The 14,961-nt window shown below is 34.9% G+C and overlaps 1 protein-coding gene across 1 annotated transcript; it reads left to right on the plus strand.

The window, feature by feature from the left end:
- The first annotated feature begins 3,841 nt into the window (after positions 1-3,841).
- On the plus strand, positions 3,842-6,765 carry LOC134252155 (uncharacterized). The gene is made up of 5 exons (XM_062734592.1): positions 3,842-4,243; positions 4,377-4,544; positions 4,713-4,829; positions 5,778-6,383; positions 6,641-6,765. Exons 1-4 carry the CDS (start codon positions 4,125-4,127, stop codon positions 6,337-6,339), a joined length of 966 nt encoding a protein of 321 aa, XP_062590576.1. The 5' UTR covers positions 3,842-4,124; the 3' UTR covers positions 6,340-6,383; positions 6,641-6,765.
- The last annotated feature ends 8,196 nt before the right edge of the window (positions 6,766-14,961 follow it).

The raw sequence follows: 14,961 nt of genomic DNA on the forward strand, positions 1-14,961 counted from the left end.
TCAATATAACTTGGCACACAAGTAGACTCCATTAAGATACATAAAATAGTGCATCGGTTTTTGATTTCGATGAACGATGTTGCCATGGTTACTAAAAATAGAATTTTCTGTGAAATTCCTTTAAAACGCTACTCCTTCTACAGTTTTAATCTCATTTCAATATAACTTAGCACACAAGTAGACTACACTAAGATACATAAAAAAGTGCATCGGTTTTTGATTTCGATGAGCGGTGTTGCAATGCTTACTAGAAATAGAATTTTCTGAGAAATTCCTTTAAAACGCTACTCCTTCTACAGTTTTGGTCTGATTTCAATATAACTTATCACACAAGTAGACTACATTAAGATACATAATTCTGTGCATCGGTTTTTGATCAGTACAAACCAGTAGAGCTACAGTCTCGACAGAGACTTCTGGTTCAGTGTCGAATGATAGCGATTGAGAACTGTTATTGAATATACATCTGGTTGAGGATCGAGTAAGACCATTTTACCCTTTTCCTTTTTGTAAAATTGATTTTGTTTCTTGTCAACATAGTCAAAGGTACCTGTGTTTGAAGCCAAATAGTGATGGGTTTTTAGAGAGGGGTTGTTCCAGGCTCCGCAATCATCTACAAATGATCTGTTTTTGGATTTCATGTCACTGTCAACTAGCATCCGTCCGCTTGGCACTGCTTTCAGATTTTCCCCCACTGTTGCTTCGGAAAGAATTTTCAGAGAGTCAGTCTTCAAAATCGGTAAACTTCCCATCTAGAGAATTTTGAGGGCCGCTTTCTGAGTTCTCTATTTCACTGGTAACAGTGCTGGATAAAGTCTTGTTGCCACTAACAGTAGAATTGGTGTGTGGAAGAAGACGCTGCAATGACGAGTCACTGTCAATCAGTTTGGAGTTTGGCTTCATTTCATTATCTGGAAGAAGCTCTTGAAGAGAGGATCTTGAGTCCAACAAGTCAAAGTTTACCGACGGTGGATCCTCTTCGTCTCTGACAAGGTCAGACGAGCTTGAGTATTCTCTTCTCTCACTTAACAGCGGTGTGCTGGATTGCATGTACCTGGATTGTGGCGTTGTTGGCAGTGGAGGAAAATCAGACTCGTTTGTAACATCTAGGATACATGTAGTTGTTCCTTGAGGTTGAAGGAGGACGAAATGATTTGGTGTCCAAGTACCAGTCCCTGAGAAGGGACTGACGCTGGACCATAATATACAGACTGGATTTCTTTCAGATGATGAGTTCCTGGGCTTGAAGGTACGGTTTAGAATACCGATGGAGGAATAAAAAATGCCATTTACTGCTGGATAAAAGGATCTGATCGCTTTTCATATTACAGTGGCAGCAGCTTGCATTGTGATTGGAGAGGAAAAGCTATAATTTTTGGCACAATTGGCAATTGATTCCTCAAAACTGTCGCTTACGAAGGAGAGGTTATCGCTGTCATGGAGATGCATGTAGTAATCTCGGTTTGATATCATCTCGATACAAGTCCTGTATCTTAATTCTGTGGCCAACGACTCGTTACTCTGAATAGCAAGTGACAACGAGTTGAATAAGCAGTTGCCATCTCCAGTTGTTTCTACTGCCAGATAATCTGACTTTGGACCCATAAGGCCACTTGCTACATTATCCTTTACGAAAGGTCCTGTAGCCGATGAGAATTGAAATTTTGTTGCTAGTGACCTTATGAAGATGGACTCTAACTTAGCTGCATCTTTTGTCAAAGAATGCTGCGACAACCTTTGCAAGCCGGACAGGAAATCAAAATTTCCACTTGAGTCCATACAACAGAAGTAGCAAACATAGGGCAAATCTGTTTTGTGGAGGAATGCAAATTGATGGTTATTTAGAAGTTCGCATTTCTGGTGAAACCAGCGGTCACAACTGTCACAGCCAATGTTTCGGTTTCCATCGCATTCTTCTCCACATTTGCCACATGGAAATGATGCCATTTTTTGTTTTTTGATGAAGTAATGACGTGATGAATGAACGAAAATAAAAAAAATATATGTACTGCTTGGCAGTTTTTAAAAAAAGCAAAAAAGATATATAAATACAAAAAAGAACTAATACATGTACATAAAAATTAGTCTAGTGACGTTGCTTATAACAAGAAAAAAGGAACTAGCTACTATTGAGGATAACTATCTCTATACTATAATTACAAAAAACAAAATAACTATAGCTACTATTTAGATCAGCTTCTATTATACTAGAGACAAAAAAATGCTATTGATCTGAGAAACTAAAGCCAGAAATAATAAATGAAAAAAAACTGTTTAATAATAATCTAGTGACGATACTGATTTTAGCTGAACAGAAAGAAGCGGTTAAACTCTAAATATAAACACTTAAAGAAAGAAAAACTATTATTACTATACTATACTATACACAGAATAAAAACACTAAGTAAACTAGCTACTATTTAGGTCAGCTACTATTAAAATAGAAAAGGAAATTCAGTTATATACTCTTGAGCTCGGAGACTAAACTTTGAAATAATAAAAAAATTCAAAATTAAAAAGATTTCTTTAAAAATTCTTTAATAATGAATTAAACTAGAAAAGAAAAATCAGTTATATACTCTTGAGCTCAGAGACTGAACTTTGAAATAATAAAATAATTCAAAAATAAAAAGATTTCTTCAAAAATTCTTTAATAATGAATAAAAAGTAGTGGGAAAAAATCTGGTATCAGGTCATCAAGATTGTACCAATTCCTGAAAGATAAAAAGAAATTATTAGTAATACATATTCAAAGAAACATATACCGTGTGAAGATCCTCCATGCCTATCTTGCTGACTGATGCAAACTGGAGAAAATTAGCTGCAGATCTGTAGCTCTCCGAAAAATATATATTGATAGACCGGAGAGCTACAGTGCCACCCATTGAAAAAACTGTATATTTATTGCGCACGAAAAGTTGCGCTCGGTTTCAGATTTATTTCTCCAATGTCTTACCTCAACTGCACGAAAGCTTATTTTCTATAAATTCCTTAGACCCAAATGAACTACTCTCGTCACTTTAAACCCATTGGAAATATTTCAGATCGCTCTTATCAGCTTCGGAACGTCAAAAGTTTGAAATTTTCGCCTCTTGACAGCCATCTTGACCTGAGAGCGAGATCTCGGTTTATGGTCACGTGACAAAGGGAAAGAACTCTAACCGGCATTTCACGTGTTTACAATGGCAACAAACACTCGTTCCTGTCGATTTCAATTCATTTCGTAAAAAATAAAAGATGACAACGAATTTTACTTGTTGTTCTTGTTTTTTTCAGACATTCAGCAACAAACAATCATATTTAAAATTTACACACACTTTCATTTAATTTTCTCATTCTAAACTCGTCTGAAAACATGTACTCTAATCAAAAGTGTAGAAGTTGTGACGTAGTACACTAGCTTTGACATTCACACGTGAAAATATGGCGGATTCCATTAAGAAAATATTTGAGGATAAGATCAAACCACGTTTTCATTTTGATTTTGAATTAAAAGACCAACAAGAGTCTGTGGTAAATGCAATACTTGAGAAAAGGCACTGTGTGGGCGTTTTCCCAACTGGGTTTGGGAAGAGTATTTGTTTTCTGTTACCCCCCTTAATTTTAGATCTTGATTCCAACATCAGGCATATATGTATTGTTATTTCGCCATTGAAAAGCCTCATGCTTGATCAATGTCAGCATAATTCAAGACATGGTATATCAGCTGCTGTTATAAAGAGCAGAGAGGAGATGTCTGTTGAAGTCATTGAAGGTATTTACTATGTGTAGTTTTTTTTCATTAGTCACTTAATGTAGATTGTGAATTAATAATAGAAGTAATTTCACTGTAGTGTATGAATCAAAATCAGACAGAAAATGGTAAACAATAACATATATACATATAACAACTATATTCATAAGCAACCCGCAAAAATGATTTAAAAAGTGAATAAAATACATGCCTAAAATGTAAAGAAATCCAACTATTTTAAAACATAGCAATATTTTCTACCAAAAAAATTGTTTCACAGATTAAGGACATGAAATTTAAAAATGAAAGACTTTTTATTGGCAGAATTTAATTTACATCTTTGATATCAATCAAAACAGGGATCAAGACTGGTGATAACTCTATATTATACATGTCTCCAGAGACATTGCTGAAAACAGAATTATGGGGAGACTTCATACTGAGCTCTGAAGTGTATAGAGAAAGGGTGTGCTTAATTGCCATTGATGAAGCACATGTATTAGAATCATGGTAAGAATTTAATATGAAACTTAATTTTTTAAAAACTATTTTTCCACTGAATTTCCCTATCAATATAGCTTTTATAATGTTCATATATTTATGGTTAAAATATATAATTATTTATTCAATTTTTTAATGAAAGGGGTGATACATTTAGACCTACGTTCGCACGACTCGGTGAGCTGCGCTCACACTTTCCAGACGTTCCATACCTGCTATTAACAGGAACATGTACACCCCAGGTTTTACAGCATATGACGGCCAAGATTCACCTTCCTCGGCTTAAATTATTTACTGCGTCTCCAGACAGGTAAAAATATTTTGTAGGAAACAAAAAGGGTTTTATTGTATTCTTCTCTCTGTTAAAATTATTTTTTTCCTTTTGACATAAGCCTATTCATTGAGTCAAATTTGTCCCCTTTTTGTGAAACAGTTATATTTAAATTGGAACAATTTTAAAATTTCTTACTTTTGACAGGCCAGAAATTTATCTTGAATATAAGAGATCTAAGGATATTTTTGGAGAGGTGGGTTGGCTTTTCAACGAAATTAAAACTAAAGGCATCAGGACAAGGAAGACGCTGATATATGTCAGGTAATAATTAAAATATGGCAGAACAATAATTTCTGAACATTTAAAAATCAATAGAATGATTAACTGTAAGTTTATTATTTGCACACATGTAAAGCATGACAAGTCTAACATTATACAATTATTGCTGGTTTTTGAGGTCAATACAATGATTTAGCCATCTGAGGAGTACAATATTCACCGAGCCCGAAGGGCGAGGTGAATATTGTACTTCGAAGATGGCTAAATCATTGTATTGACCGAAAAAACAGCAATAATTGTTTTATTATATGATTCACTGATAAAATGATACAGCTCATTACTTGTTTGCATTTTATTAAGTCCTAGCCAAATACAAGAGAGTAGCAGAATTAAAATGTTAATAAACCCTACCAGTCGTATCAATTTGAATTTTTAAAAAAAAAAAAATCGATTTTAGCAGCCATGAATGAAATATACAATGTCAGTCTTTTTTATAGGATATATTTTGAAAGAAAGCAGTATTATCAGGGAAAACTGACTGCCAAAAAGTGAAACAAAAATTGTTGTTCAGTAAAAGTGTTGGAAGGGGGGGGGGGGAGGTCCCTGCATCCCCTCTTACCACCCTCACCTAAAATATATATTTGCTTATGTTTTGTTCACATGAAAAGAAAAATCATAGTCGTTTAAATAGCTTTCTAAAACAATTTGTATCAATTTGGAATTTCCCAATCTATTTTTAGATCAATGTAGAGGAAATAAATCCTTGTATTGACCTGGAACGTCACGTGCAGGTCAATACAACGTAATATTTTTCTAACATAGTTGGATCTCAGCCAATCAGAGAGATGGAAATTATTCAATCATATAATAAAACACTATATAGAAGTCTATTCTAGTTACAGTAGACTTTAATAACAATGTACATCAATATTTCATTATTGCCATTATGTTGGATTCATTTTGATTCAAAGCACTTAAATTAAAATATAGGAGCTTGAGTCGTGGAGGAAACCTTTACAGGGATATTCTAGGGTACCTTAGACAGCATGCCTACTTGGAGGAACAAAGGGGTTTCCACAACAGCCATATTGCTCTATACCATGCAGGAATGACAGACAAGGATCTGGACTACATACTCAAGGAGTTTACAAAACCCGAAAGTGTTATTAGACTAGTCATATGCACCATAGCTTTTGGTTTAGGGATCAATATCCCAGACATTGAAGTCGTCATTCACTGGGGAGCCTGTGACTCAATCATGGACTATTGGCAGGAGGTCGGAAGAGCGGGGCGTGATGGAAGGAAAGCAAAGGCCCTCTATTATGTGACCCCCGGGTCACTGCTACAAGCATCTGACAATATGAAGGAACTGTGTAAAATGATGGACAAGTCTCAAGTAAAATGCTTCAGGGAATCTGTCTTAAAACATTTTATAGGTCATTCCTCTGCACCACTAGCTCCTGAATGTCACTCGCAATGTGCAGAGTGTGAGTGTCTAAGGTGTAGATGCTGTAACCTCTGCTCTGCCACATGTCCATGCCACACCCAGTAATGATCCAGATCTGCAGCTATAATCCACTGTAACATTTTCCGGAGGTAATTACTTTGTATTATATGAAATATATTCTAAAACAGGGGAAGTTACTCCTCCTAGAAAACTCATCAATTGTAAATATATTCTTCATTTTCCAAGTTTTTGACATATTTTTGTAGTCTCGCATGCAATTTCTCTGGATTCTTGATTTCTATTTTGTGGTCAAAATTATGAAAACCAGTGTGATGTCTGTCACCTTTGTCTGTAAATAAATCTTCTTCTCTATATTCACGGATAAATTTGTTGATTTTGGTTTTAGAGGTGCCATCAGTTGCTGCAGCCTTTGGGATGAAGTCCTTCACAACTTCTGAGTAGAATATCTCTTCTATGGCTTTACCTACACTTCCAACAATCTTGCTGCACCTGGATACTTGAGCATCTGTGTACTGGCCATGACAGTTTCTTAGGTTTGCTGTAAGTACAGAATATGTTTTTCTCTGAAAATTGATCATTTGAGATTTATAGTTTTCAGTGAACATCAATGTAATAACTGTTTAAAAAACTTACACTTGAATTCATTATTTAGAAATTCATTTACGAGATCCAGAGCAATATTGTGGCCAGGCTTGCCCACCAAATTGGCTGTGCTGTTCCAAATGACTTCTTCTCTAAGTCTTGAAGGTAAACACCCACTCACACCTTGTAAACAAATGAATAGGAACTACATGCATAAACATTCAAGTTAACTAATAGCTGATATTTTATATTTTTTAAAACAGGGATTTCATTAAAAATAGTTTTTTTTTATTGTGAACTACCTGCTAATAATCTATGTCCCAAAATGAGGTACTTATTGTGATTCCTGTTCCAGAATTCAACCATGTCCATCCTCCAGTCTGAAATCATATGGTCACCATTGTTGCATCTTTCAGCATTGGTCTGGACCATGTGAAGGAGTCCTCTCCATAGTAAACAGCGGCTATAGTTGAAGACTGAATCACCACTGTCTTGTACCTCTGCCTCTGGTTCATCTATTAGTAAGTAAAGAATTGTCTATTAAATACCGTACTATGCCTTATTATTGACTTATTATGTTGAAACAGCTGGAACCAAATTTTGTCTTACCAAATTCATCTTCAGAGTCATCATAGTAAGGCAGTGTGTCTTCTAATTCATGACCATCTTCCCAGTAGATGACAGTGTCATCAAGGAAAAGATCTTGGTCCTCAGTAGGCTCCTGGGTGTCGTCCGCCACCACTGTTACCTGACGTATGGATTCCTTATCAACCTGAGGCCAAGCTAACCTTACCACCTTTTCACATAATTCATTGAAAAAGGTATGTCTGTCAGTTTTGTCATGAGGTAGTGCATCTATGATGTCATCAATGTCATTGATGTTCAAAATTTTACATGCAATCATGCACACACATGCCTCAGTTACAAAATTAAAAAAGTCTACCACTGAATTTATACAGTCTGATATCTTTTTCTTAACAGTTCGAAAGCCGAACTTGTTCTTGATGTGACACAGGGACCCTTTGTCACCCACACTTCTCCCATCAAACAGCATATTCATGGAGTCTTGGAGGATGATGCATCTTTTGTGGAAACCCTGGGGACGAGGGATGAGGCCAGTGAGTTGGTCATCAGGGTCCTCACTAAAGGCCATGAACAATTTGGCTTCTACCATCCTCTCGACACTCAGCTGGTCACCATGGCAAAGTATTGGGTAAGGATGGTCATCTTCTCCTATTGGTACATACTGGTGTAGTATTTTCAAAATTTCCAGGGTTCCACGTGCAGAGGATGGATTCTCCTGAATGACCCCTAGGTTCACCTATGAAAAAATTATCACATAGTTTATATTATGTGCATAATTTATATTTGAAATAAAGTTTATTACAATGTCTAAAACTATTTTGCAATATATATTTGTACTGCATTCCATACTGTTTGAATACTTTTACTTACTATCTCAGATTTTCTTTCAGAAATTTCTGAATATTGATGGGTGATGTCCTCGACGTGTATGTCACTGAACTGTGGGATATATTTACACAGTAAAGTCTTTACAACATGCTCCATCCTGCACCTCAATAACTGTCAATCCCCAGCAGATGGTAGGTAGTTCTGTAAATGAAATGTGGTATATGCATATTTGAGTATGTACTCAATAATGATATCATTATGATCGATATACATTAAAGCTGATACCTATGAAATTTTTTTCACAAAGTAAAAGTAATAATGATAATGAGCTCATGGTCATTTGTTTATAGAATTTAGTAAGCTATTGATAAAAAAACTTACATGCATTTGGATATCTCTCACAGAGCATTTGTCATTTAGCCCATCAAGATGGCGAAAAGAGATACGGTTTTTAGCAGCAAAGCACAAGGCCCAAAGCATCATTCTGTTTTCTTGTCGGAGGTGGTGTCGGCTAATACTAAGCTTTTGGACGTTGTCCCAGCAAATGCTATATCCAGGGTCTAAAATATCAAAGGTATTTATATAAAATAAGTTTCAATATACATGTTAGCTTTAATGATATATGTGCCGTATATAATATATGTACTTTGATCTTGTCTATCCTCTTCAGCTAAGGAGGAGTTATCTAAAGGGAGGTGGACTATGTCAGCATCCTCATCTGAAGGGAGTGGGACTACGTCAGCATCCTCCTCACTGCTAAGGATGACTTCAGACTCAAGACTATCAGAATCAGAGGAAGGCTGATCACTGTCTGATAACTCCGAGTCAGACTCTGGCATTGCTGGTTGGTCCATATCAGGTCTGTGATCTTCGGCATGGTGACCAAGTTCTAACTGTAAAGAGTTAACGTTGATAATGAAATAACATGCATACATGTGAAACATTTTGCCATGTCAAAAAATTATAATAGGGAATTCTTTGATCCATGTTATATTATTCAGGTGTGAGTTGATCACAATTAAAATGGTCTGAATACATCTACTTATTTATTTTTTAATTAACTCATTAAGAAATTAAAGTCACCTCTATAGAGCTTTTCCATGTCTTGATATTTGTGTCAAATTCTGTGCATATTCTGTCTACTGCTAATCGTGTGCCCTTGATTCCTTTGCACCAGCCCAACTTTTGAAACCATAGAGAAATTTTGATTTTAATTTTTTTTTTACATTTATTATCTGATATAAAAATTAAAGAAATATTGAGTACCAGTAATCTTTGTTACGTTAAACAAAATATATATATTTATTATATATACCTTCTGATTGCATCCAGACCTGTACATTTCAATTGAAGCAATTGTCTGTAAGAAGTTATGCTGGAGTGGTTTCTGGATATAGAGGATAGTTCCCATGATAAATCCTAGGACTGGAACTAGAGGGCCAAATTTACCTTGATCATCCCTGAAAATGCATATTTGGAGAGCTACAGATCTAGAATCATGATTTAATACAGGTAATAAAAATAATCTATATTATGTATTTTTTAATGAAAATGTTAACTTGAAACCCAGATCTTGATATAAATTGTCTAGATCCTTTAGGATTAAAAGGGTAGAGTGTCTCATTTCAGTCAAATCATGGTCGACATTACAAATCTATGGAAATGTGAGTTAATTTTGTAACAGGATTAAGGAGTACAAGCAAATTCAAAAAATTATGGTCCCCCGCTTTCGGTGTCTTAGTGATGATATGCCATTATTTATGGCATATTGTGTCAAATATGAATGCCTCATCAATTATGTCATAACACAGTAATCAAACATGAAGGTCAAGGGGTCAAAAACCATAGCATGCTCCAAGGCATCTTGTCTCAGGTAATCCACATGTCAAATATAAAAGCCCCATCTCTTCTCAGTCAAAAGTTACAGGGAAAAAAAGCATTATTCAAAAGTTATGACCAACGTTAAAGTTTTTGTGACAGACTGACAGACAAATGAGATTTAATGTCCCTTTGCTTTAGGGAGGCACAAAAATATGGCACCAGATTTGGAACCAAAGTGGGGGTTTCTGAATCTTATTTGGGTCCTTTACTAATCAAGCTATATCTTGTCACTGGCAATCAACCCCATTTAAATGGGGTTTAAATTTAAATTTAGATGAGGATTTTTAAACCTTAGGAAAAATTTAGATAAGAAACATAGAGTAATGCTAAACCTAGTATCTATGGTATAAAAGTAAATTAGAATCTGCTATACCCAGTGAAATACTATAAGCAGTCTATTTCTTTGTTTTATTCCTATACCACTCTTCATATCTTCATACTTTTTGAGTACTAGCATTAAAGTTATTATGGAATAATTATAATAAAAAATTCAATAACTTACACAACTGCCTTTTTATTTTTTTTGCACAGGGACTCCTGGAGGAAAGTGGTGAGCAAAGGCAAACCACCCGAGAGCTCTTTCGTGGCAGTACCCCAAGAGAATGTGTTAAATGCGTCAAGGTCTGCAGGCTTCTGAAAGGACGTAATCTTTGCATTTTTTACCTCCTTCTTTATTGCCTTCCCAATGACTTTCATCAGTGCATTCCGAGCGCTTTTACTGTGTTTGAATAACAGTTTAAAAACCCTGTCATACCTGGAAATTTTCAGGTTCTGAATGACCTTTTCCTTAAACCCTAATTTCTGCAAATAAGAGGGTCTTGTTGTCTCATTAGTTTGCTTAAACTTGGGTGTTGATGTCAAACATTTTCTTTTTGTTAATTTAAGTGGTGTTATTTTAACTGGTGTAAGGACAGTGTGCTTTCTCTTTTTCTCTGTCTTGGAATCGCAGATTTTGGATGTTTTTCCTTTATTTAAAGTGTTTTCAGAATGTTTATATAGTTTCACAGTCAATGATGCACAACTTACATAGAAATAATTTTTCAGATGGTGTACAAGGAATTTTAACTTTTTTGTCCAAAATGTCAGTAAGTTTTATCAAAGGAGTACCAAGTTTTGTAATTGATTTTCTTTTAAACCCCTTTTTCCTGGTTTCAAATGGTAGATTACAATTAACACACGTGCTATCTTCCATTTCTTTGATGATTGACGATGTTAAATTGTGCAATACGAGGGTCATTCAAAAAGTTCGTAGACTTTTGTCCTAACTTTTTTATTTAACGTCATATTATATCCAAATTTGGTACAAATATTTTAACAATAGATTCAAATAATTTGAGTTAAAAAAATTGGAATGTGTCCTCATATTTATTAAAATTACCAAGGATTTAGAACAGCAAAAATGGGGTCACGGAGCACCATCAAAATTGAGTAATTTTCTAGTTTTCACTTCATAGTATTTACAGCTATACCTCTAATAAATGGAGCTGAAACGAAATAAAATTTACATGTTTAAATAAAGTATTGCTGTATTAATTAAAATGAAATCAGGTTATGTAATATTTCGTTCCATTAAAAGGATATCAGCTTCTAAATACATATGGACTTGATTAAAAAAGGCAAAAAACCATGACGTTGGAGGACGTCACGGAGCAGCAAGTAGCAATAAAATTAGACTTTACATTCGGGAGACTTTTTCTACGAGCTCAAAAAAATCCTTATAAATCAGGATCTGTATGAAAAAAATCTGTGTGTTTGTATGAAGTTGAAAATACAATTTTTGAGTGGTAGCGAGTTTGAATCGGACGATTGATTGTTTGCAAAGAAACAGGTTAAAGTTAAAAATATTGTCAAAAGAGTTAGGAACGTCATTGAACGTGATGTGTGCTTCAATGTTGCAGAAATAATAAAGTTGCATGGTAAATCAAAGAATTTGAAAACAATAACATTCTAATTCAAGCTATATTTGTACAATTGTTAGCAAACCAGGTATTAAGTATTGTGGATATGTGTTTTGAATGGAGAAGACGCAACAAACCATGTTTGAAATAACAAAAATGTGTATACTTTTGACAAACTTTCTCAGCGTTGTTTTTGACGTTACAATATTGGTTAACCGTGCTCCGTGGTAACAAAACATGTTGCTTTTAATTTTGGCTAATATGAGTTCTGTTTAATCAAATGGAATGAAACTTCACACTTAGACAAAATAAATGTTTATGTTTACGAAAATGTGTTGATCTATAATCTTGTAATAATCATATAACAATGAGAAGCATTGTCTTCGTATTTTTTGAATGACCCTCGTACGTCACGGATTTTTGATTAAAACTGTATATTGCATAGTATAAGTAGGGTACATGTTTTCAGACGAGTTTAGAATGAGAAAATTAAATGAAAGTGTGTGTAAATTTTAAATATGTTTGTTGCTGAATGTCTGAAAAAACAAGAACAACAAGTAAAATTCGTTGTCATCTTTTATTTTTTACGATATGAATTGAAATCGACAGGAACGAGTGTTTGTTGCCATTGTAAACACGTGAAATGCCGGTTAGAGTTCTTTCCCTTTGTCACGTGACCATAAACCGAGATCTCGCTCTCAGGTCAAGATGGCTGTCAAGAGGCGAACATTTCAAACTTTTGACGTTCCGAAGCTGATAAGAGCGATCTGAAATATTTCCAATGGGTTTAAAGTGACGAGAGTAGTTCATTTGGGTCTAAGGAATTTATAGAAAATAAGCTTTCGTGCAGTTGAGGTAAGACATTTGAGAAATAAATCTGAAACCGAGCGCAACTTTTCGTGTACAATAAATATACAGTTTTTTCAATGGGTGGCACTGTAGATCTCCGGTCTATCAATATATATTTTTCGGAGAGCTACAGATCTGCAGCTAGGAGAAAATAAGCATCATCCTTACAATTAAACCTACACTTACTCTAACTATACATCAGTTCATCATAGAGATTAAGTCCCAACTTCGGTTGACTATAGCAAGAATTATTCACCTGGACCACACTGCCGTACGCTTCAATTACATGTAAGTCATTTAGTTGTTTATTTGACTCTGTCACTATTATTTCTACATAACGTACAGTTTAGGCATGTAAATCCCAAAATAAAAAATATTCACTGAAATCTCCGTTCGAAATATGGCTCCCGTGACGAAATTGTTTACCTCCTCGAATAAAAGAGTTCCTAGAGTCTGTTTTTTACCCTATGTGATGTTCAATAGCCACAGTAGACTTGGTTCAGAATCACTTAACTTAAATGTTATGAAATTCTTCTAATAATTCGGCCAATGTTTTGACCACTTTGGATTTGTAGTATATAGGGATAAAGGGATATTAAATTTGTTAATTTCCTGTTCTTGCTTCCTTGGAACCCTAGGTGGATATAATGATTCATCAAATTTATCTCTAACGTGTCCACTAAACTGTGGGCATGATTATAAAAATTAAGTGTCAATCTTAACCAAAATCGTAAAATGTGATGACTTTTGGTTTAAGGTTTTTGTGTAATAATGGGGGTGATTTTTGTAAAATGTATGGCTGCAGGGCCAGAGGATCTGAAATTGGCTTAAATGTGTAGGTTATTTAATACTTTACTTAGAAAGAATTTATTCCCCTGTGATTTCTTATCTTCAATGACAGATAATTCAGATGACCAATAAAATAATTTGACGTAGCTCTTGTTTACTAAACAATGGCGTGTCGCTTGCGTAGCGCAAAAGTTGTTCAAGCATTTGCTTAAGTGTCGCAGAGCAAGAAGTAAATCCTTACGTCGCAGGTTCGAATCCCATTAGAGGATGTGAGGAGTAATCCATCACATGAAACTGAACAAATCACGTTCCCGTGTCGCAGTATGTGTTTGCAAAAACTATTTCCTCAATGCTAAAAGTTACTGTATAGTGCTGATCTGCAGAAAACATCGAAAAAGATCAGACGTCTAAAGAAGACATCTCTCAGAAATGTTAGAAAACAATCTTTCACAAATTATAATACATGCTTTGGATATCACAAAGAGGATCAGGTGCACAGGCTAAACTCGAACATAATAACAAAATATTTCGTTGTACAGTGAGGGAAACTCCTGCAACACATACATAATATATTCGGATCATTGGCTCTTCCAGCAGCCACTCAACATTTTGGAAAGATTTTGTTCAAAATTACGTTCAGAAGTTCTATTAATCTTTTCCTTGAAGAGTTCTGCAAGTATTTATTTGATGGGATACTTGACATATTTTCGGATTTTATTGCTTTAGCAATCACCTTTGTCCTCTATTGTAGTTATCGTTCTTATGATGGTAGCGACACTTTTGTCCTCCTAAAACCATACGTGTATTGATGCCGCAGAGACTGCTACATCAAGGAAAAGGTAGAATTCTCCTCCCTTTTTTGCCGTTTTATTTAAAAGGAGAGGGGAGTTTTTCAGATATCAAAATCCGTTTCGATTCTTTTGATCTCTGATTTTTAGCCGGGCTTATTGCTCAAAGAGCAATTGCCGGCTTATGTGATCCTGTTCAAGGCAGGATGTTAACCCCATAGTCGCCATTTTAAAGTTACGTGCAAAAATATAGTTCTTACTCTCAACCGCTTTTGAGATAATAAAAACGCTAAATAAAGCAACAAAAATAAAACGAAGTTTTATCTATATAAAATAAACATTAGTAGTAATGACTTTGAAAACTTCATAAGTCAAAGAACATAATTCATTAGCGTAAGGATTTTTGATAATCAGTGTTACCGTAGTTCTCTACACATACGAGGTAAAGCAGGAGAGGGAACCAGACTGGCCTGTTTGTTTACATTCAGCTGCGGTACCAGATTAAT

This window comes from Saccostrea cucullata, unplaced genomic scaffold (assembly GCF_032062105.1).
Source record: "Saccostrea cucullata isolate Sc308-1 unplaced genomic scaffold, CSIRO_AGI_Scuc_v1 ctg4277, whole genome shotgun sequence".
In the NCBI taxonomy this organism is placed as follows: domain Eukaryota; kingdom Metazoa; phylum Mollusca; class Bivalvia; order Ostreida; family Ostreidae; genus Saccostrea; species Saccostrea cuccullata.